The 24,780-nt window shown below is 36.2% G+C and overlaps 2 protein-coding genes across 3 annotated transcripts; both read right to left on the bottom strand.

Annotated features, from left to right (window-relative positions):
- Positions 1–1,836: 1,836 nt before the first annotated feature.
- Positions 1,837–3,832, bottom strand: LOC127807224 (F-box protein At1g61340). Its single transcript, XM_052344903.1, has 4 exons — positions 3,738–3,832; positions 2,706–2,974; positions 2,546–2,620; positions 1,837–2,442 (listed from the first exon to the last, which is right to left on the bottom strand). Exons 2-4 carry the CDS (start codon positions 2,934–2,936, stop codon positions 2,212–2,214), a joined length of 537 nt encoding a protein of 178 aa, XP_052200863.1. The 5' UTR covers positions 2,937–2,974; positions 3,738–3,832; the 3' UTR covers positions 1,837–2,211.
- Positions 3,833–7,411: 3,579 nt separating this feature from the next.
- LOC127807682 (uncharacterized) lies at positions 7,412–24,641 on the bottom strand. 2 transcript variants are annotated; one of them, XM_052345718.1, is made up of 14 exons: positions 24,288–24,641; positions 24,154–24,216; positions 23,048–23,103; positions 22,756–22,836; positions 22,581–22,654; positions 20,777–20,859; positions 19,999–20,105; positions 18,790–18,932; positions 18,663–18,710; positions 17,065–17,117; positions 8,290–8,374; positions 8,113–8,179; positions 7,908–8,018; positions 7,412–7,646 (listed from the first exon to the last, which is right to left on the bottom strand). In XM_052345718.1, the coding sequence occupies exons 1-14, from the start codon at positions 24,578–24,580 to the stop codon at positions 7,561–7,563; spliced, it is 1,350 nt and encodes a 449-aa protein (XP_052201678.1). In that variant the 5' UTR covers positions 24,581–24,641; the 3' UTR covers positions 7,412–7,560. The 2 variants fall into 2 exon arrangements, with proteins under 2 accessions (XP_052201678.1, XP_052201677.1); XM_052345717.1 differs by having other exon boundaries at positions 22,756–22,842; positions 24,288–24,640.
- Positions 24,642–24,780: the final 139 nt, after the last annotated feature.

Below are 24,780 nucleotides of genomic sequence, written 5' to 3'. Positions count from 1 at the left end.
ATAATTCATAATTTATTTTTCTTAAAATAAATAAAAAAAATTCGAAATTACCTGAATCCTCACGCGCCGGCGCGTGGCTGACTGGTTTGAACTGGCGCGTGGCAGTCACGCGCCACCGTCTTCTACCTTTAGCCGGCCGCCGGCGGTTGCTCCGATCGCCTCGAAACCGGTACCCCCCGAAAGCCCTTGAGAAGTCGATCCTATCCCCACCAAAATCAGGCCGAAAGGCCACTGGAAAGTGGCCCAAATGGCCGGTTGCAGGTCCGACTAGGCGGACCGCCTCAAACCCTCGGCCGAACTCGAAACCCCCTCAAACCTACTCCAAAACACCTCAAATCGATCCCTAAATGATCCTTGTCTCCCAGAGACCAAAATCCCTCTATCAAAGCTCCAGAAATCGTTCGAAATCGAGCTCGATTTGGTGCCTCCTTCTCGGCCGAAACCCTTGGCTATTTATAGCCAAAATCCGCCCCCACGTGGCCGATCTCCGGCCAAGGCTTCTTCCCCACGCTTCCTAGACCACCCTAAGCCACTCCCTGACGACCCTAGGCTGCCCAAATCGCCGAAAAATCAGGCCAAAATCTCGGCCAAATCTGCAATGTACGTGCGAAATTTCTGAAAATTATAGTTAGGCTCCCATGAAATTTTGTTTTGCATTTTGGTCCTTATCCTCAAGCCCCAGATCTTTCTAACATTCTCACTATGACCCTTAAGATTAGTATTTCTCATTTCTCCCTTGAAACTTTTGAAAAATTGTCGTTTAGACCTTCCTCGGGCAATTTTAGAAAATTACACTTAGGCCTGATTGATTTATTTGACCTCAAATCCACTCGATTCAGCCTGAAACCACTTAAGGGTTGTTCTATACATCGAATACTAGTCCTTGATACCCTCCGTTGACTTTTTGGACATCATTTATAACAATTCGGTAATACGACCTAATTGGCAGCTGTATTTTTGCTGTACCGAAAACTGTTCCCGATCTCATTTCTTTTATCACTAAAAATCATAATTTTAATTGCTCGTCGATACTATACCATTTTCCTTGGCTATCTAGGGTCCGAGGTACTCCCTCTGATTAATTCGATCGTCCAAAACTGTGTTAGTGTGCCCTATAGCCTTATTTTTTCCAAAATTCCAATTATGCCCATCATTTTTATCCTCAAAATTATTCTCGGGTGTTACAAAGAGGTTGATAGGTGGAGGGAAAGTCATCATCTTCGACGAATATTTTAGACTTTCTTCCTGTTTTATAGAAAATAATATCGGAGATCATAAATAATCTTTTAAGTAATAGTAGTAAAGTAATGCATGAATTTTTTAAAAAATCCCTAAGGAAAGGCTTTTGAGTGAGTTCACTCAGCCTCAATCATTTAATTACTTAATTAATATCCCTTTATGTCAATTATTTGATAGGCTTTTGAGCCTCTTTATTTAAATTTCAATCTATTCTTGAGTATAGAGCCATTTTATTAAACACAATAAAAATATTACTATTTTTATGATAATTAATAACTGAAAAATAATTATTATATACACCAACAAAACATTAGTTGAAGGTTTTTTTTTTTATTTATAGAAACATTAGGTTTTTTTTTTTTTTTTTATTGTAAGAAACATTAGTTAGTACAAGCAATATAACAATCATACAAGCAACATAGCAAGAAAGGCAATTTTTATCTCCCAAACTTAGATTTGGCCCAATTGTCCACATGAGAAAGAATGAAAAAGGCCAATCATTAACTAAGTTAACCGAAGAATCAATGCAAAGACAATTATACTGTTAAGGAAGAAGAGACTGTTGAGCAAATCGGGAATGTTCAGACGACTGACATATATACACCAAAAAGGAAAGATGATAAATGTTATTACTTCCATTCAACAATTATAACACGAAAATGTAATCACTGGTGACTACCATTTACATCCCCAGGCAAGCATAGCCCCCCTCCCTTCCAACCAAAAACCCCCAAAATTTACAATACAAATACAAACAAGCCACAACCCATCTTCAATGAAATGGTTGAAGAAGATGGCTTCTTGTGTAGAGATTGTAGACGACGACAATTTACAAGGCAAGAGAGACCCGCTAATCAGATCTCATTCATTTCTCAAGACTCCCATCATCAACTAGGAAACTCGGCCGAAACTATTGCTCGTACAAACAACAATCGCTGTACCAACACAATAATACTCTAGCATTGTGTTGGGTTACAGTTCTTCGATTGGTGAGGCAAACAAGGCCACTGAAATGCCGGCCAACTTCTTCGCGCTCAATCGAGTTCGAGCCCGGTGTGGCCAAGATTGTTTTGGAGCACCCGGGGCCTCAGCCTCAACCTCTTCTAATATGTCCTCGTCCCCCATGTTTGTCGAATTTCGAAAAGGCAGTCTCTTCTTAGTAGGAGTGCTGTAAGCAAAATGGCACTGCTTTGCAATTAGGGCCTGTGAATTCATGGAAGCACAAGTCAGAAATATAATCACTACAAGCAACAAGATAAGATAACCAAAGGGCAAGTTCCCTTCTAAAATAAGAACAAGAACTCACTGCTTCTCTGATCGGCTTTGACACACTGTAAAGCTGCTTCAGATCATCATGATCAACACCACACAATATCCTAATCTGCAAATCAAATTCACTAATATATCAGCCAAACACATATACCCAGCCATTTCTATATGTAACTGTTTGTAAATTTGGTACTTACAAGAATGTCTTGGGGCAGGGCTTCGAGAAGAGACTTGTTAGGAGCTGCAGGCGTTCTGTCGAGGCACGGCTTCTTCAATGTACGTGTTGAATCAACCTCCATGTTGCTAGATATGGCAATCCTCTTCCCGCTCATTGATCGCCTATATCGCACAAATCCCAAACCTAACCCTAATCCTTCACCCGTCGGCTCCAAATTTGACTCCCAAATTTTTCCCAATGTTATAGCCATATTCTTCCTCAACTCTTCGCAACGATTCTCAATCAAATCTGATTTTCCAATCAATCAAACAGCAAAAATATCAAAACAATCGAACGACAAAAGTTCAAATATAGAAGTATCTATCATCAACTCCCTCATAACACATCGCTAACAAGAACCATGCGAGCTCATCCACAGAATCCTTTTAAGTTTTTAGTTTATCTTTACTTATCTCTGGGGAACTATATTCACAGCAAAAGGTAAAAGAAAATTAAGCAAATTAAGGGGAAATAAGAAAAAAGCAGATAAGCTTAGATCAATCATCAACATATACAAAAATCCCCTCAAATCCACCATCATCAAGAACTCAGATCTAAGCATATATACACGGATACACACATATATATATATGGATACAGAGGTTGGATTAAGCTGATTCATACCAGATATAATCACAAAAACCATGAAACCCCCGAAGAAATTGGAGGGATTAACAGATTGATTGCTTGTATTAATACCAGATATAACCAGAAAACTCACTTTTTCATGAATCCACTAAGGAAATGAAGAAAAAGCGAAGCCCAAAAACAAATATTCTGGGGTAAATCAAAAGAAACAAAGCTTTTGATTGATTCACCTAGAAAACAGAAGATTTCAGGTTTCAAGAGTCTAATCAGGTAATTTGGGACAGCGACAACAAAGAAAGACATTTTAAATTGCAATAATAGCTAAGTTTATCGCCTCATCCCCCTCAACGGAGTGTATTGTAGTTAACCTAGCCAAAGTTTACACAATAAAGTGAACAAATGCATTAGTGCATGCTGTTCTTACTTCTTAGTGAACTTGGATGCAAGGACACTGTAAGAAAGTTATAATCTGGCTTCAGTGGCACAAAAACAGTAAATAAAACTCTCTCCTCTCCCACCCTCCCTCCCTCTCTCTTCTACTGATGTCGTACTTAAACCTAGCAAACAGGTTCAATATTCAGAAAGGAAATAAACGAATGGATTCAGAGGTATCTCAGGCACAAGGAAATTTGAATTGACGAAAATACGAAACTTAAAGAGCAAGATGTGATGAGAACTCACATAATGTGGTAATCTGGCTTCAGCAGCAGAAATATAGTAGATAGAAACACACAATTGAAGGCCAACGATGCCAACAAATTCCCAATGTGCCAAACCAAGTCTTGATTTAATATTTTATTTGGCTTGGAAGGAGTGAACGGATTAATTTAAGATGCCCAGCAAGTAGACGAGAACTGGGTTCAGAGGCTTCGGAGACACCGATCGGCGATGGCGGACAAACGGAGAAGGGGTACCGGTGAACGGCGACTGGTGGAAGAAGAAGGAGGAGGAGGAGGAGGAGGAGGAGGCGGTGAGCAGCGATGTCAACTCAACTGGGGGGAACAAAAGAAATATCGAGGGATATGAAATTTCGTAATTTTACCAGAAACCCCTAGAATTTTCTTCTATTTAAATATCAGAGAAAGAAAATTAGCCGTTTGAGGAAGAGGACACGCGGCGGAATCCCGTCGGTGCACAGAAAAGAACGTGGGGTTGGCGAGACTCGAGACTTGGCAATGACGTGGCCGATAGGGTCGGTCCAAGTCGGCGGGCGATGGTGGTCGGTAAGCTTATCGAACACGTTTCGCTAACGCAACTGACTCGTGGCCCTCGTATCTGACGGAGAGTTTGATTCCGCCACGTGTCGGTCGGGCGGCGATTCGAGGGTGTAGATTGGGCAGCGACATTTCTGGGAAGTTCGAAGTAGGCGGGTGGCGGCTCACGGATGTTTTATAATTTTACCCGCGGTGGATTTTGCTTTTTGTGAAACCAGTCAACGACGCGTCAAACATACAAAGCTTCGCTGAATTGGCCCACTGACCTGAAAGCTGGAACGCGGTGATCACCGCTGATTGAGCCATCCATCCATCCATCCATCCATCATATTGATTATTATTATTATTAATTCTCTTTAATCATGATAATTTAATTCCCCCCGTGGGGTGGGGGGTTAGACCTCGGCTATTCTTAAATCTCCACTAATTTTGCTCCAAATCCGAGGGAAAAAAAAAAAAAAAGGAAAACTTGAATTTTGCCTCAAATCATGGCTGAGCCTCTGAGCCTTGAATTTCTTTTTATTTTTGCTTTACTACTTTGGTTTGATTCTTTAACCATTAATTATTATGCTTAATCACTTTCCAAAAAGAAAATTAAAAAAAATATACATTTGATCCAAAATTATCGGTCAAACTTTAATTCAACTTCATTAATTAATTAATATTGCGCATTTCAATATTAAATAAGAAACCATATTACTTACTATATAAAGGTGAACAACCCACCTAAATCAGGGAGACAAAATCAAAATTAATAAATGAACCAGCTAGTAACAACAATTATCTTAACAGAATAACTAAAAGATAAAATTATGTTAAACAATAAATTAAATTTAAATTCCAAATTCAAAATTCAAATCAAAACTAAATCTTAATATTAAAGATTAAAACTTATAAGTCCTAATTTCTAGTCACCAATCTTTGCTAGACATTCCCCATCGATGCTAACCATGTCAGTTTTTTCTTGAAAAATGCTTTGATTAGTAACAACTGGTTAAATAATATATAAATATTTAAGTAACATTTATAAATTTTAACTCTATTTTTATGGTATTTGAAGTCCTCTTATTTTTGATATTTTAATATGTCGGAACTTTTAAGTTATACCCATCCTTTAATATATTTCAAAATAAGCTTTGACCTAATTATAATAATGAGATTAACACCAAAACCCTCAAATAAAGCAAAGGGGGTAAATGCCTAAAAGATAATAGAAATATAAAGATATTGTAAGATAATAAAGCATTAATCGTAATATGGTGTAAACTGTTCTACTTAGTTAGTTATTGTTAGTAATGACAGTTGGCTGTTAGCTTGTTTGTTAGATTGTTAGTTAGGTGTTAACTGAGAGAGTTACATGTTTGTTAACAATCTCTATATATAGGCCTTAAAAATAGAGATGAAACCAATTCCTAATTTTCTGTTTATTTTTCAGCGTAGCAGCCGCTTCGGCTTGCGGTGTCCGCGGATCTGCAATGGTATTGGTGGGGGGGACCCAGGAGACATCTTGACAAGTTTAAAGCGCCCAACATCTCGAATCGATAGGTAAAGGAGAGATTTCTTCGATCAAATGATCTGGCATTGCCATTGCAGGTTAAGAAGAATGTTAGAAGAGAGAGAGAGAGCGCAATGAGATACATACAGTTCTCTACTATTGGCAGCCGAATGAATTGCAACTAACTCTTTGTAATTAACTTTTTTTTTTTTTTTTTATCTAAAGCATAATTTCTACATTTTAACTGAAAAAATAATACTCCTAATTCTTATTATAATTTCTCTAATAAATTTAGTAAAGTTCTTTAATATATAAAAGCGTTATAAGTGTATTAAACTCCATTACTCTTGTGAAATTAATCAAAAAAAAATAGAAACTAATTTCACATTCACAGTTATTAAACTCGAATTTACTAAAATAGACTGGCTAAAATTTTTTAACATAAATTTATATTTATCCAAAAGAGTCTCAATAATAATAATAATAATAAACCAATCAATCAATTATGACGTGGACAACTTATTTGCAAATTGACGATAACTTGTGACAAGTGCCATTTTGTTCACCCCATTAACGGGAGTTAAAATAACCCTCGTGAAAAACTAACGATATTTCCTCTCTTTGTTCCCCTCTTTTTTTTCAAACCTCCCTATCTCCTCTCTTCTCTCTCCTCTCTTTTCTCTTTTTCTTCAGCCAGTCTTATGTTGCCACCACCTCCTCTCTCATGTCAATTGTCGAGGTTTCCTCACATGCCAACCACCTCGTCTCGCTATTATATCCTCGCCTCGTTGACCATGAAGCAAGAATGCAGTGGTGAGGTGACGATGTAACGACGAGATAATGCAACGGTAAAAGCAAGAGAAGAGGAGAGAGAAACGGGGTAAGGGAGTCCCCACCGCCCAAATGACCTTTTTACCCCAAACTAACAAGAGGTAAAGTTATCCCATTAAAAAGGGATGAACAAAATCACACCCGCTCATGGCTCCATGCATGAGAATTGACAGTTCGTGTTACGCATTAATGGTACTACTAGGCAGCTCAGCTGCACAAGTATTTCCATGGGAGCGATTAGTTAATCTTAATCCTGAGATTAGCTTATCCCGCCACCATTAGGCCACTGTGGGACTGGCAAGCAGCTGCTTGTTTGGGACAATTTTGCCCCTACAACTAATGCAACCCAACCCGATGAACAGATATGCGTCCCCCCTTCTGGTTCTACCTCCGACGAATTGGATCAATCTCAGACCGTAGAAAGAACCTACCCAAAAGCGATCGAGCCCATTGTTTGCAAAGTAGAAAACGGAGTCTATAAACTAAACAGAAAGTGCACTCGTTCACCCATAGAGAGAGAATGAGAGAGCGGCAAGTGACCTGTTACAGTTAGTCGGATTTACAACGAATTTTTCAATCAATTGGAATGAGTTTTCTGGTAAAATTACGTTCATATACAAGTATTTGTTGATAAACAACACCGTCAAAATAATACAATAATAAGCTTATATAATTGCATAAAAACTCATACTTGCTGCCAATACAAATCAAGGACCCTGCTGCTGGTACAAGTTATCTTCCGCCATTATCGAATCAAAAGAGAAGCTCCAAACTGAAGCACAGTTTTCCTCCCCTACGCAGGACACAGTCAATTAGTACCACAACCGTACTCATTTTCTTCTGAACCTATCTTATAAGAGGAAAAACAAAGAATCTTAAGCCCAAAATCATAGAAAAATTGAACGTTATCTATCTATATGTCCTTAGTTCAGGATTCAATCTTGGTTGTAGAATTAATTCTTTTACTTCATGGATCAAGAGGCAGAATAGATACACAAGAAGTAGAAGAAAGGAACAGGAAAAGTAAGCAAATATAGCCAAGGAATGGAGATACCGCTAAAGCTAAAGTCCCCTGGTGAATCGTCAGGGCTTATAAATCTTCGGTGCCCTGACGAAGAAGCTGCCATTGCCAGAAATGGATGGAAAGAAAAGCCATTAACAGTGTCTGCACAGAAGGCATGCGAATCCATTACATAGGAAAGCGAATGAGAGTAAGAACAGAATTTCACTTGTACAATGAAGATGCGGAATAGTATTACCGAGTGCAGCTTGAAAGCTTGATACCCACTGTCCCGTTTGAAGATTATAAATATGAACTAAGCCGTCCTGAAACCAATAATGATTCAAAGAAGATTATGAATATGAACTAAACTCCACATAAGGATCAGGAATACGAGGGCATGGAGATGAGAGAAGGTAAAAGCTACAATAATTACCTGACCACCAGTTCCAAGATGCCGACCAGAGGGCTCAATATCAAACAGTATCCGTTGATTGGTATTACTTGATGATCTATAAAGCCTAATTACAAAATAAATACAGTGCAAACAAGAAATTAGAACTCTGGCCTCTAAAGTTATGCAATTAATGAGGGTCATCCAAGATTTGTTTCAATTGAGAAAACAAATTATTTCCTCAGCAGACATGGTAAAGAGGGAAATGGTCTACAACTGCAAGTGCAGGCAAACCACACTTTCCTTCAGAAATTTCAAAAGCCATAACCAAGGCCCTGAATGGTTCTCTCAAGCAGACAAGAAAATTGTGCATCCCAATGGTCAAATGGACTTCATTAACATTATCCTTTAGAGTCACATAATTAAAACATTTAGGGTGCGTTTGATTGCAAGCATGGAATTTGCATGGAAAGAAAATATTTTCTAAGTAATTGAATTGCCTAAAATTAAATTCCAGGGAAAATGTCAATTGAACGTGTTTGATTGGCTTAATTTTCTACCTAGAAATTATTATACTTTTCCAACTTTTGGTGTTTGATTGCCATTATTTTCTATGAAATAGTCATTTTTTATAGCTTTTGGTGTTTGATTGTCATTATTTTCCCTAGAAAATGGACATTTTTCATAGAAAAAAAATATTTTTTACCTTGAAATTTATTCATTTTTAATATTAAATTTTACTAATGAACCATCAATTACTCCATTTAAAAAAAAAGGCCAAGTTACTATAATGACAATATCCTACAAGTACTCTGCTGTGGGAACAAATAGCAGCCACCCAACACCTAGCAATTGCACAACAGGAAAGCAAGAAACAAACAAAAAACAAAGAGCTCGATGAAGACCATAATAATAACCTAAAAACAAAAGAAATTTCTTTGCAAACTACCTATGAAGAATACAACAATAATGAAGCATCTTCTCATTCATTTCATGCTCTATTTATCTTCACATCAGCTACAATCCTGAAGGACTACTACACATGGTCTAATAATAACAAATATTGCCCCCTATGAAGGACGACTATGCAAATAATGCCCAACACATTCAAACCAGTACATGGACTGCTATATTTATTTGACAACTACATGGATTAGCATGCAAATGATACCCAACAAGAATAAAGACCATGATAACCTAAAAAACAAAAGGAACAACTTTAACCATCTGCTAAGGAAAGCAATAAGCCTATCTTCTCATTCTTTTCATACAGCAATACAAACACATCTACAGAATTATAATCCCATCAAACCAGTACAAAGTCAAGACACGAAACAAAAAAATGTCTTCAGTACCTGCATTTCCATTTTCTCTTGCAGTCACTTTGGCACCAAAAATTATAATCCGACAACTCAGATTTGGGAAAAAAATCTGAGCACATCTACAGAATTATCCTACAAGCTCATATTCCCCTAATTCCTTTGCAAATTTATTTTATACAGCCCACAGAAACATCAAATTACCATATGTAAATATCTGAATCTCCACTGGACCATCAAATTAGGCATGCAAAAAGCCAAGATAACAGGTAGTGGAGTGAGGCGCAAAAGTACAAACTACATATTCTTTTATCACATACATCCATGGAATGAAGAATATTTCAGTATTCTTCGGCGAAGATGGCGAACACGAAGATCGCTCGCTGAAACAGAGACGAAGATCACTCATTGAAACAGAGAACAAGATCGCTTCCAGCAATCTTGTTCAATACACTTGTAAGCATAATACACCTATAAAGCCATAAACATAATGCTCTAGGTACTTCCAGCAAGACCATACATAGAGCAATACAAACACAACATACCCATTGGTCTCATTCAAACAATGTACCTATTACAAAATATATAAAAATATGCAGTTTCGTTATGCCTTACAAATTAAACAGTGTTTTTCACAAACATACTAAACATTATCCACTAATTAAGTGGAGGTGGATCACGGTCAAGTTTCTCAAAAACCCAATCCCGCATAAATGCTTCATCAATCAAACTCATAAAAATTCTCACAAAACTTTCATCCGCTTGAAATATCTTCATGATTTGCATCACATCACGCCTATCTATCTTCATGCCTTTTAATTTTTCTAAAACCAATTGCCAATTTATATGTTTTTGTGTATCTAATGTCGCTTGAATCTCCATAGCATTGGCAATTCTTTTCGATGATTCGGCAATACTCGATAGGGCAATAATACTCTCATCGGGTTGAGTACGTCTGCGCCGGCTTCTGTTAGTTCCTCCTTCAGCGCTACGCTTGGAATCACTTTTTTTGCTTGGATTTGTAGCTTCACTTTGACTATCAATCTCATTTACACTTTCATCCATTACTAACAAAAAAAAAAAAAAAACAACTTATTAAAATCTATTATATAAGGCATATTATGAATAATATATATTTATTATTTACTTTTATAAATACCATAGATGGAAGAGATATCGTCATTGCTGGCTGTTGAGCGCTCTCCTGTAGCAACATCATTTCCAAGGATAACCTCCAACTTATCATACCGAGGAAAATGTTTGTTCTTCCACTTTCCAAATTTTGGTTTCCCCTAAAAAAATTTTAGAAACAAAGGCAAATATTTTCATGACTTGTCAATGCTCAAAAGAAACTATACTACTAATGTGTAATGACAAAAAAGTTGCATAGTCAATAAAGCATTATACCTTAAGAAACTCCTCCTAAGCCAATGCATCGGCTGTGACACGTCCAACGGTAGGATCCAACCCAAAAACCACTCATACTTAATAATTGACGAAGTTCAACATATTCTTTCTTAATAGTCTTCAAACACCCCCTTACATTTTTTTCCGACACCACAACTCCACACCCATTATTTACGCTCTCAATTACCTTGACACTTGAGATGAGGTAACACCATTGTCACTTCTTTTGTGACCGGTCAACACTTGATGATATAGTGCGCTAATCATACAATTATCCATTACATTATTCTAACGTATGTGATGATTCTTAGATGTAGGATCCATTTGGCTTGAGCTCTTTTCCTCTCCCATAGGGTTTTTTTGATTATGTGCCATAAAATCTGTCTTTCAAAATTAAAAAAGTTATGGTCAACCATTACATAATACCATGTACAAAAAATAGTAGCCGACTAATAATCTGTCTTAAATTTCGATAATATTAAGCAAGTTTATGTCAACCATTACATAAGGACATAAATGACAATTAAAAATTCAAATTTAATCGAAATCAACTCCTGCATCATGGTTGGGACGATAATCAGCCCACATTAAATTAGCAATTGCATTCCTATTATTAGACCATGTTGCATCAACTATGAAAGATATGTGAGCATTCGGAGTCTCGTCTTCAGATACATCAACATGTGTAGGGTTATCCTCATCATCACTAGTATCTACATCCTCACCACAAACATCTTCTATATCATCATTCCTTAAGAAGTTGTGGACGACACAACAAGCAAGGACTATCTTTGCTTGTGTTTCAATGTCGTGGTAGGGTTGATGCCTCAAATATGCAAATCTTCTTTTAAGTAAACCAATTGTCCTCTCAACAACATTACGTAGAGATGAATGGCAAAAATTGAACAACTCCTTACTACTTTTAGGACGTTGACCCTCAATGTCTCTACGATGATAACGAGTCCTACGGTATGGATTTTCGGGATTTCTTGCACCATACCGCAGGACTCGTTATCATCGTACAGACATTGAGGGTCAACGTCCTGAAAGTAATAAGGAGTTGTTCAATTTTCGCCATTCATCTCTACGTAATGTTGTTGAGAGGACAATTGGTTTGCTTAAGAGAAGATTTGCATATTTGAGGCATCAACCCTACCATGACATTGAAACACAAGCAAAGATAGTCCTTGCTTGTTGTGTCGTCCACAACTTCTTAAGGAATGATGATATAGAAGATGTTTGTGGTGAGGATGTAGATACTAGTGATGATGAGGATAACCCTACACGTGTCGATGCATCTGAAGATGAGACTCCAAATGCTCACATATCTTTCACAGCTGATGCAACATGGTCTAATAATAGGAATACAATTGTTGATTTATTGTGGGCTGATTATCGTCCCAACCATGATGCAGGAGTTGATTTTGATTAAATTTGAAATTTTAATTGTCATTTATGTCCTTATGTAATGGTTGACATAAACTTGCTTAATATTGTCGAAATTAAAGACAGATTATTAGTCGGTTATTATTTTTTGTACATGGTATTATGTAATGGTTGACCATAACTTTTTTAATTTTGAAAGACAGATTTTATGGCACATAATCAAAAAAACCCTATGGGAGAGGAAAAGAGCTCAAGCCAAATAGATCCTACATCTAAGAATCGTCACATACGTTAGAATGATGTAATGGATAATTGTATGATTAGCGCATTATATCATCAAGTGCTGACCGGTCACAAAAGAAGTGACAATGATGTTACCTCATCTCAAGTGTCAAGGTAATTGAGAGCGTAAATAATGGGTGTGGAGTTGTGGTGTCGGAAAAAAATGTAAGGGGGCGTTTGAAGACTATTAAGAAAGAATATGTTGAACTTCGTCAATTATTAAGTATGAGTGGTTTTGGGTTGGATCCTACCACAGGACGTGTCACAGCCGATGCATTGGCTTGGGAGGAGTTTCTTAAGGTATAATGCTTTATCGACCATGCAACTTTTTTGTCATTACACATTAGTAGTATAGTTTCTTTTGAGCATTGACAAGTCATGAAAATATGTGCCTTTGTTTCTAAAAATTTTTCTAGGGAAAACCAGAATTTGGAAAGTGGAAGAACAAACATTGTCCTCGGTATGATGAGTTGGAGGTTATCCTTGGAAATGATGTTGCTACAGGAGAGCGCTCAACAACCGGCAATGATGATATCTCTCTCCCACCCATGGTATTTATAAAAGTAAATAATAAATATATATTATTCATAAATATGCCTTATATAATAGATTTTAATAAGTTGTTTTTTTTTTTTTTTGTTAGTAATGGATGAAAGTGTAAATGAGATTGATAGTCAAAGTGAAGCTACAAATCCAAACAAAAAAAGTGATTCCAAGCGTAGCGCTGAAGGAGGAACTAACAGAAGACAACGTAGACGTACCCAACCCGATGAGAGTATTATTGCCCTATCGAGTATTGCCGAATCATCGAAAAGAATTGCCAATGCTATGGAGATTCAAGCGACATTAGATACACAAAAACATATAAATGGGCAATTGGTTTTAGAAAAATTAAAAGGCATGAAGATAGATAGGCGTGATGTGATGCAAATCATGAAGATATTTCAAGCGGATGAAAGGTTTGTGAAAATTTTTATGAGTTTGACTGATGAAACATTTATGCGGGATTGGGTTTTTGAGAAACTTGGTTGTGATCCACCTCCACTTAATTAGTGGATAATGTTTAGTATGTTTGTGAAAAATACTGTTTAATTTGTAAGGCATAACGAAACTGCATATTTTTATATATTTTGTAATAAGTACATTGTTTGCATGATTTGTTTGAATGAGACCAGTGGGTATGTTGTGTTTGTATTGCTCTGTGTATGGTCTTGCTGGAAGTACCTAGTGCATTATGTTTATGGCTTTACAGGTGTATTATGCTTACAAGTGTATTGAACAAGATTGCTGGAAGCGATCTTATTCTCTGTTTCAGCGAGTGATCTTCGTCTCTGTTTCAGCGAGCGATCATCGTGTTCGCCATCTCCGCCGAAGAATACTGAAATATTCTTCATTCCATGGATGTATGTGATAAAAGAATATGTAGTTTGTACTTTTGCGCCTCACCCCACTACCTGTTATCTTGGCTTTTTGCATGCCTAATTTGATGGTCCAATGGAGATTTAGATATTTACATATGGTAATTTGATGTTTCTGTGGGCTGTATAAAATAAATTTGCAAAGGAATTAGGGGAATATGAGCTTGCAGGATAATTCTGTAGATGTGCTCAGATTTTTTTCCCAAATCTGAGTTGTCGGATTATAATTTTTGGTGCCAAAGTGACTGCAAGAGAAAATGGAAATGCAGGTACTGAAGACATTTTTTTGTTTCGTGTATTGACTTTGTACTGGTTTGAATGGGATTATAATTCTGTAGATGTGTTTGTGTTTGCATTGCTGTATGAAAAGAATGAGAAGATAGGCTTATTGCTTTCCTTAGCAGATGGTTAAAGTTGTTCCTTTTGTTTTTTAGGTTATCATGGTCTTTATTCTTGTTGGGTATCATTTGCATGCTAGTCCATGTAGTTGTCAAATAAATATAGCAGTCCATGTACTGGTTTGAATGTGTTGGGCATTATTTGCATAGTAGTCCTTCATAGGGGGCAATATTTGTTATTATTAGACCATGCGTAGTAGTAGTAGTCCTTCAGGATTATAGCTGATGTGAAGATAAATAGAGCATGAAATGAATGAGAAGATGCCTCATTATTGTTGTGTTCTTCATAGGCAGTTTGCAAAGAAATTTCTTTTGTTTTTAGGTTATTATTATGGTCTTCATCAAGCTCTTTGTTTGTTTCTTTGTTTTTTGTTTGTTTCTTGCTTTCCTATTGTGCAATTGCCAGGCGTTGGGTGGCTGCTATTTGTTCCCACGACAGAGTACTTGTAGGATATTGTCATTATAATAACTTGGCCTTTTATTTTTTAATGGAGTAATTGATGGTTCATTAGTAAAATTTAATACTAAAAATGAATAAATTTCAAGGTAAAAAATATTTTTTTTCTATGGAAAATGTCCATTTTCTAGGGAAAGTAATGACAATCAAACACCAAAAGTCAGAAAAAATGACTATTTCCATAGAAAATAATAGCAATCAAACACCAAAAGTTGGAAAAGTATAACAATTTCTAGGTAGAAAATTAAGCCAATCAAACACGTTCAATTGATATTTTCCCTGGAATTTAATTCTAGGCAATTCAATTACCTAGAAAATATTTTCTTTCCATGCTTGCAATCAAACGCACCCTAAAAGTTAGAATTTAGGTGGAAAATACTCATTTTCCATGGAAAATAAGTGCAATCAAACAGGCCCTTAGTGGGAAACTGCAAGCATTCCTCATAGAGGAATATCATCCAACGCATTGGCAGTGACCTTGGGGCAGAGCAACATAACCAAGTAATAAATGCTGCAAACTAGCAGACTGATCACGCAGTCTATAAGGTGGTTAGTATAATTATGGGCAGGCATGATAGGAATTTGATTTAGCAGTTGATCAAAAATGTAGTGATGTCAAACGAGCCAAGCCGGCCCAAGCCTGCAATTGGTCCTAAAGAATGGTCTGAGCCTGGGCCTGGCCCATCAGCAAAAAAACAGTGCTGGGCTTGGCCCTGCCCGTGAGACCACCTAGAGTGGGTCAAGCCAAGAAGGCCCATTGAGCTCCTGACCCGGGCTGAGCTTGAGCCCACAAGTCTTAATGGGCCAAGCTAACAAAAGCCTGCTAGGCCGACCCATTTTTAAAACAATCTGAAAAAATTATACATATTTTTTAATCAATATCGAAGATATAAAAATATTTTTAAAAATGCAAATTCTACTTGTAAAATAAAAATTTAGAATGTAGAAGTAAAAGTTTGAAAATTGAAACTTTTAATAGTTTACAATTCCACTTTTAAAGTATTATTAAAGTTTATAAATATTTAAAAGTTATAAAAATTACTTCATATTTTGAATTTGAACTCCAACAATTGTGTATGAGATACATATTTATTTATATATTTAACATTTTTTAAACTGATTATGCCTTTTTGTGTATGAAATAAATTTTCTTGTAAAAAAAGTGAAAAATTGTGTATGGGATATAAATTATTTGGGATTTATTGATTTGTCATTGTGAATTTGTTATATTGTCTATATAATTTTTAAAGTATTAGAGTTATTAAATTAAAATATAAAAAATCCAAATTTAAAATTCAATTATTTATAATTTTACTTTTTTATAAAATTAAAATTCAATCAAGCCCACAGCCCGAGCTGAGCCCCGCCCAAAAATGTTGGGCTCAGGCCAATTTGACCCTATATAATTGGCAAGCCAAGGCAAGCCTAGCACGCTACAGTAATGGGCCGAACTGGGCTCGTGGCCCAACCTGTTTGGCATCTCTACAAAAATGTGAATAATAGTTTTCTTTCTATGGAAAGTAAAAGTGAAAAATAATATCCGAAACTAATTGTTCAATGTTGGAAGTGCCTTAATGAATCAAGAATATACCTAATACCAGCAGATGCTAACTAATGCTTGTTTACACAAAAGATAGAAAAAAAATCCCCATCGACTAAAAATAATTAAGGCATATTCAGTTGTAGAAAACATTTTCTAACTTTTCAGCTCCATTTTCTGATTTTTCAACTCCATCTATTGAATGATTGAATCTCCAATTACCAAAAAAAGAAAAAAAAAAAACCTTCAATTTTCTAATTTTTCAATTACATTAAAAAGATGTTTCCTGAAAACAAATGCTATTGCTTTTTAAAACGTAAAATGTTAAGACATGTTTAGTTGTAAACTGGGAGTTGAAAAATTAAAAAATGTTTTCTACAACTGAACACGCCTCAAGTTTTCATACACGAGTTAGCCCCAAACGTGCCCATTTTTCATATCAAAACATTAACTATAATAAAACAACATATGATTATTTCAAAGACATCCAAGAACTACTGTTTCAGAATAAACTCATTAAAAATACACTTAGCATATCTTTTTTTGTGACAAATAAGGTAATGCGATAAATGTTCATGGGGAAACTTCTCATAAATAAAAAATTACTTACTTGTACACAATGTCAACAGCTTTTCGGACATCCCAACATAATATGTAAGGGTCCTATCACAAATTTGAGAATAGAACATTTGTTAAAAGCATAATAAATTGAGCACATGTGATTAGTGTTGTTAGCAGATAGCAGCCAGCTACTAGTAGATGCATAGTTTCATTAAGCCATAATTCCAAAGGACAAGCTACCATTATAAAGCAAATGGAGGCTGAAATTAGATTACAGTTGCATTAAGGCTTAACAATAAGGGGTAAGCTACTACTTGAAAGCTCATGCAGGATGAAATAGAGTACAGTTACATTAAGAAATAACAATAACAGAAAGCTACTTTTTTTTTTTTTGATGATGGGTAAGCTACTATTAGAAAGCTGAAGTAGGATGAGTACAGTTATAAAGTAAAAGGTCCAACAAATTTTCCTGGCAATAAAAATCAAAACAAGTCTATTGGTCTCAATGGATAGTATAAACTTATGGATAGACAACTCAAATTCTATGTGAACCCTATTTATCATTAAATAAGATGGTAAGTTCACCCGGCACTCGTGAGGTCTGGTGAAAAGGCATAAAGTACCTCCTATGTTTTAAATGACAAGGACTTTCCTTGACTTTATTAAACACCCTTCACTTTCCTGCCTACCGTCACACAACAGCTATTAAAACTTGAAAAATACCCTCATCTCCCTCGCTCCCTTCCTTCTGTGTGTGGGTGAACCCATTTTCCCCGGTGACAATGACCCACCCCCCTCCAGCAGTTGATATCATGACCATCATAATGGGGTTCAACAGAACCCCATAGCCATGGCTGACTAACAAGAGAAAGGAGAGAAAGAGAGAAATTGTTTTAAAAAACAAGGATAAGTGGTTATTTTACCCTGGCTTTAATGGCAAGAGGGGGCCCTATCATTTCCAAAAATACAGGGATAATTTGTGCCTTTTTGCCAAACCTCTGAGGTGCCTAGTGGAATTTACCGTAAATAATAATGCTGAGATCCTGTGCACTGAAATGGTACAATATACAAAGGGTAGGAATGCTAGTTATATACACCTATTTTCAAAATCTAGCTAGTTTTTTAACAAGATAGAGCTTAACAAATCTTATCCAGTTTTTTGTAACAGGTATTAACCATCTCTTTTAACCGTCACAAAGAGAATAGATTTAGTAATCAGAGAGAGAGAGAGCAGATTTGGAGACAAATAATTTCCTCAAATGAAAAACACTATGCAAAATTAAGTATAGAGTTTTGTTAGGTTCAGATCGTTGAGAACATCTATGGCATGCATTCCACCTATCCTACAAAGTTTGAGTAGAGACAGACTGCAAACTTCACATTGAAAAACAGAAGAGACAAAATCTATTGCCTGGCCCCCTAACCCCCTGTTGGAAATATATATATACAGAAAGAAGAAAGGGCACATACAAAGAAAGATGATCAGTTTTCTTTCTTTTATTACAAGCAAGCCATAGGAGATGAAAGTGTCAACCACGGCTGAAATGGGAGAAAAGCATAGACTGTCTCTAAGAAAGGTCATCATGTATGAAGTAAAAGAGAAGACATAGGCAAATGGACAGGAGAAGATGAAAAAGAAAATTTTACCTTCCGGCCCCCAGTAAATAAGTAGTTACCATCTTTTGAGAATTGCACCTGACAGAAAGTTTTGTGTGTAATAATTATTCCTTCACATTTCAGAAAGAACTAAAAATGTGGGCTAAGAACCACTTACATGTGTAACCCCACCTTCTTGGCCATGTAATATGTACAAGGGTTCCATATTACCTTCCTCATAGATTGCAGTAGTTTGACTATATGAGCCTGTAGCAAACATCCCCAGGTGATTCGGAGAAAAAGCAATCGCAGATATAATGCCTGGATGCAAAAAAAAAACAAACTCAGAGCAGACAAATACACGCTGGAATGACACTCAAGTGTGACATCAATAGGTGATAACAGGTCAGAACAGAACTTAAAACACAATAATATTCCTAATGCTAACGATTTCAGTTCCTCCATGAACAACTAAGGCTCTGTTTGAAATCCATTCCATTCCAATAATTTACATTTCATTTCAACCGAAGTGGAATGAAAAGTGGTCAAATGGTGTTTGACAACTAATTCAAATATAAAACATGTTTTGTAAAAAAAAAAAAAAAAAAAACTGAAAAGAGATAAAAACCATTTTCAGTTTCACTTCATTCCATTTCAGTTTCACTTTCTCCCCCTCCATGCAAACAGCCAACCCCATTGAGTGGAGTTTGACAGTTTGAGTTCTCCCTCCCTCTCTTTTTTTATATAAATATATCCATGTACATACACAGTGAGATTCACGAAGAGGATGAACAGTAGAAGAAGAAGAAGACCTGGCTCACCGTGCCCAGCCAATCTTCCATCCCTCCCTCACTCACTCACTCAACCATCCACCCAAACAATTTATTTATTCTTACTACAAAGTATCAATTCACCATCATAAACTTCAAGATTTTCAAAACCTTGCTATATATAAAATTATATATTGATATTTTATTTGCAGGGGCTGGCCAATCATTAAAGGCTGCCAATAAGTAAAATCACCAAAAATAGGAAAAGTATTCCTTCACTCTCCAAAACAAAAGCAGAGATCCATGCTATCTTTCCAAGGTTGATCCCTATAGGTATTCCTCAATGTCACTTCTCACTGATTGGAATTTATATTCACCAACCTCAAAGTCAGAGTAGCCTATCCAAAGGAAGGAAAAGCATGACCAAAATAAGATCTCTAGCTTGACAGACTATTCAATACTCTGAAACAGAAGAGACTGGAGCAACAACAATATAACATTCAGTAGACCATAACTCCATCAGACATCAGTTATTTGATCCTTTAAGTAACACTGACAGCATTATCTTATTATCCAACATAGAAGTATAATATATATTGCATAGCAACCAAAACTACCTGATTGCCCTTCCTTGTTTCCTTGAACAGTTGAATGATGTTCAAAATCTCTTCCAGGGCGATGAAGATCAAATACTCTGATAGATTTATTATACCCAGCAAATATCCTGCAATAAAATGCACAAGCCCAAAGGATCTAAAACTCAATTCAAAACAGGAATGTGCATGTATATATAATTATATATTAAGCTCTATACAAATGGAAATAAGCAACAATGGCTCATACAGATCGAAGGTAAACAACATGAAAAGGTGCAAAATAATGTACCATTCCACATATCAAAAACTTTCACTACACCACAGTTCAAATTATACGATATGCAGCAAATAATAGGATAACTTCTCTCAGAAGTGGTTTTAATTTTCAAAAGGACCATATCTTATTCTAGATCAGGTGAATACCATGCCAATTCTGATCCCTATAAAAAATATATATAAACCAAGCAAAATGACTAAATGGGCATAAAAAATGACAAGGATGTCCCCAATGCACAGGGCTCCCCATTTAGCTAGGGTCAGGGAGGGTATCAAAAGAGTTACTACACTCTATTGGCATCCATATAAATGGATTCATAGAGAGAAAAGTTAACATACCGGCCCTCATGTTGATTATGAGCTTTAACTGCAAATATGATAACTAAATTACAACACAGAGCTTATATCCTTGATTGAATTTCAATGGCATATCCTCTGATAAGAAAACTTTTGTACAGCTCACAAAACAATAAAGCAGTAACACGAGGCAAATCATAAATCTATTGAAAAAACTAGTACTTACTTGGTCCCAGCAGGATTAAAACCAATGGAAAAGGCAGCAGTAATTTCATCCATAGCATCATAAGCCCGATACGTGCAACGCAGCTGCAATCCCAGTGAAAATAATGGAAAATGAATTGAAGTCATACAAATGTACACGAACATTTAGGTTATTCACGAATACTATTGTAGTAGAAATCTCCCAGAATTGTCAGGAAGCACATATTTTCATTTTAACCTATGAAGCATAGACACGGACATGGAGACGGGAACACAACAATTTTCAAAAAAGTAGGATGCGACACAGTTGAGATACGTTAATTAATAAAATAATTTTCATATTTTTAAAGCATAATTATGAATCAAAAGATTCAAAACTCTATTCCAAATTCACAAATATGCATTTAAAATTCATAAGCCAAAATTTCAAATGAATAACTCTAGTCTAATTAGCAATCAACTCACAGCCAAGTCGTCTTTGTCCCACACAATCCAATCGATGTTTAAAGAGATAGAGAAGATAAGCATTAAGGAAATGAAAACTGAACAGTTATGCAATCAAAACATGGAAAAATAAAAGAATTATTCAATTACCAAGTCATAAAATTAAAGAGTAAAACAGAAAATCTCTACTATTTAGTGTTTCAATTATCCGCATAGGGGACACAAGTGTCCTACAAGTGTCTTCATAGGGAACACGTGTGTCCCATGTGTGCCCCCTTCTATATCCTTTTAAAAGATTCTAAGAAACTGTCGGACATGCCAAGTGGCCATGTCCTATGCATGCCAGAGGCATGTCAGAGTGTCTGACATGCCAACAACACTAGTACGGAAACCCCTAGGAAGTGTCCGTGATTTATAGATTTTAACATATCACGGTCATCAACCATCAGACCACCAGGCCTTCAAGAAGTACCTAGAAGCTAAAACAACAAAATAAATAGAAAACTAGAAGAAAGAAAAACATAAAATTGTGTTATTGTTACATAAAAACAACATAAAGAAATTCACTAAGATTCAATAAAATACGATTTTCAATGAAAAAAACAAAGAAAAAAAGTGAAGTGTGAAGTGTGAAGTGTGAAGAGTGAAAAAAAATCTAAAAATAAAGGAAAAATAACAAATTAAAAAATTCGTAAAAATACTTATATTGATTGAACTTGCAGGAAGAATATAGTCATAAGGGATCCAAAATTTTGTATAAAAATGCTTAGATTGATGGAACTTGATAAAACCTGGAAGGAGGTTCTTTCAGTCTTGAAATTTGAAGTGTTCATTGAAATTAAATAAATGAAACACAACTTTGAGGTCAAAGAAAAACAAATTTGAGCTAGTACCATCAATATACACCATGCAGAACAGAAATAAAGAAAAGCAATGCATGTAAACAGTGAAGAAACCCTAAAAAAAAAATTCAAAAAAAAAAACACAAAAAACAATAGAAAATGAAAGAGTAGTTGTCGGAGGTAGTTCGCCTGCCTCTGGTGATACTTTCAATGGAAAGCAGGTCAACATGCCAGAAACTTGCCAGCACGTGGCTTAGTCACTGGTAAGGCTGCCAGTGGGTGCCACCACTTGGGCCATCCGGTGAACCTCTGGCTACCATCTGCTTGCTCGTCTCTCACCAATCTATGGGATTATGTTTTCATCAAGACCAAGCAACAGATTCTTAAGTGACAAATCAGGCTAAAACCTCTAGGAAGTAATAGAACACACAATATAAGTCCAAGTGCAGAGGGTGTGCGCCTTGCAACTTTCAACATATTACAAAACCCAGGTTTCTTTATCTGAGAAAAAGAAAAATGATAGGAACACTGATCCAGAACCTCGCCTGAAGTTGAATCCCAAAGATGAATAGGATGATCACGACTGGTACTTGCAAACACACAAGTAACTGGATCTGAAATCTCGAGAAAAGTATGGGGGTCAATTTCCATTCTAGTGACAATACTTGAGGTAAATAAACCTGAAGCGGGAGAAAAAGCTAGGAAAGAGATGAACCTGAAGCAGACATATATGGGTACCAGCAGTAATCATATATAGCTTCCCCCTCATTCACAAGAAGATTTGCAGCAAAAGAATCTGTAGCTAAAATTTAAAACCATAGATAATTATAATTAAAAACTCAAACAAAGAACCATAAGAGCTGAAAGCACCTTGAAAACAGAACAGCTCAGATTTAGCTAACCAATAAAACAAGCATGAGAAGAATAATGATAAAAATGAGAAATACCACACTACCAAAATTTTCAAAATTCTCAAAAAATCAAAGAAAGAACTTAAACAAGCACACCTGCATCAGGAGAAAAAGAACAAGCATGTCCATGATAGCTACTTCCATCATCTGGTCTAGAGAAGAAGAAATAACAGTACCATCAAATACATCTCATAATTACAAACCAGAAATTGATTAATACACCAAGCTGCAGAGAAAAGCAAAAGTCCAAGACATGAAAGTCCAGAGTTCTGATATTATAACAATCCTATCACACTATTAAATTGCCTGTATCATCACAAAATTCATGCCAGCTAATCAATTTGAATTAAGTCGACAGAGCAATTCTCTGACTACTTTGGTCACAGCAATGACCAAGGTACAAATCAAATATCTGAATAGCTTGACAACTCAACAATCAGCAAGTTAATATTACAGAACCAACATGTCAACACAGTCTATAAAGCTAAGCCAAAATCTTGAAAAAGAACCTGAAAACCAAATCAGCTAACCTAGCTTCTGTTGGAATGTGTTTCAAAATTCCAATAATTAGAAATGCCTTTTCAATTTCCAACATTTCAAGTTCATAGTATTTTCAAGAAATGGAATGAATTCATGTATTCGGTTTTCTAAAATGGAAGTTTCAACATGTATTCTTTTTTGGTACATAGTTTTGACATGTCTTTTGATTTCCTAGTATATGAATTTGTTATACTTGCTTAGATACATTATTGAGCTTCTAAATTCCCGTATCTTGCATGAATTCCAAGAAAATATTTGGCTTTTGGTATACTCTTCGAGGTCTATGAAAGGGGACCTAAGCCGCTCTTCTCAAAGGCATCAAATTGGGAAAAGAAAACCTTTTAAGGTTTCGAGAAACTAATCGGCAGTAATAACATTGGTTCAAGTAGACAAGAGGCAACCCCTTGAACGTGCACACTCTTAGGTGCCCCTTGGTTTGCAAAGAAATCAACTACTTAAGTGATGTCAGCAACTTACCTTATGATTTCCAGTAAACTACACACTCCATTCTACATATCATTTTCATTCATCAAATTTAAACTACCACCTATTCAATGCCACATTTCACTTGTCTGATATGTAGGAAATGGCGGCCAATGATGGTTTTCCCATATACGAAATACAAATGCAAATGTTCGCATACACACACACAGACTACTTACAATGAGAAAATATGAAAGGCCCTGTCGTCGGTGCTTGTGAGAAAACACGAACCGTCCGGCGACCTAGAAAGAGTGTCAGTGGAAGCACAGAAGAAAGAGCAAAGAGGATGCATGAAGACGGAGCAAAAGAGTACCACTTGACGCCCTGTAGGAAATTGTTAGGGTTTGGCGACGCCCTGAACTGGCGACAGAAGTGATAGGTTCTAACTGGAGGAACGTCGAAGCGAATGGCCGGCGGCGAATAGAAGTGCTCTGCTTGCTCGCCTCCTGATTCCGCTGGAGCGATCCCGGCGACATCTTCATTCGACTTCGGAAGCTGCTGCTCGGCACTCATCTCTGTTTCCTCCTCCCCCATTGGCTCCGTTCCCAACCCCCCAGTTTCCGCAACAAAGTTCAAAATGAAAGAACGTGCGGCAGAAGAGTGCATAGTATTAGTAATACTTCTTTTAACTTATTTTCATATGTTCATATTTTACTTTTAAATGATTTATAATAGTATTTTCACTACTTATATATTCACTATTCAAACATTTCTATATTTATTTATTATTAAAATTGTAATAATAAAATAATCCAAAATACTATTTAAATATAATATTTTAACATTATGTTTTGACAACATAAAAA

This window comes from Diospyros lotus, chromosome 8 (assembly GCF_014633365.1).
Source record: "Diospyros lotus cultivar Yz01 chromosome 8, ASM1463336v1, whole genome shotgun sequence".
In the NCBI taxonomy this organism is placed as follows: Eukaryota; Viridiplantae; Streptophyta; class Magnoliopsida; order Ericales; family Ebenaceae; genus Diospyros; species Diospyros lotus.
The sequence above is the reverse complement of the archived record's forward strand: the minus strand, read 5'-3'. Positions and strand labels throughout refer to the sequence as shown.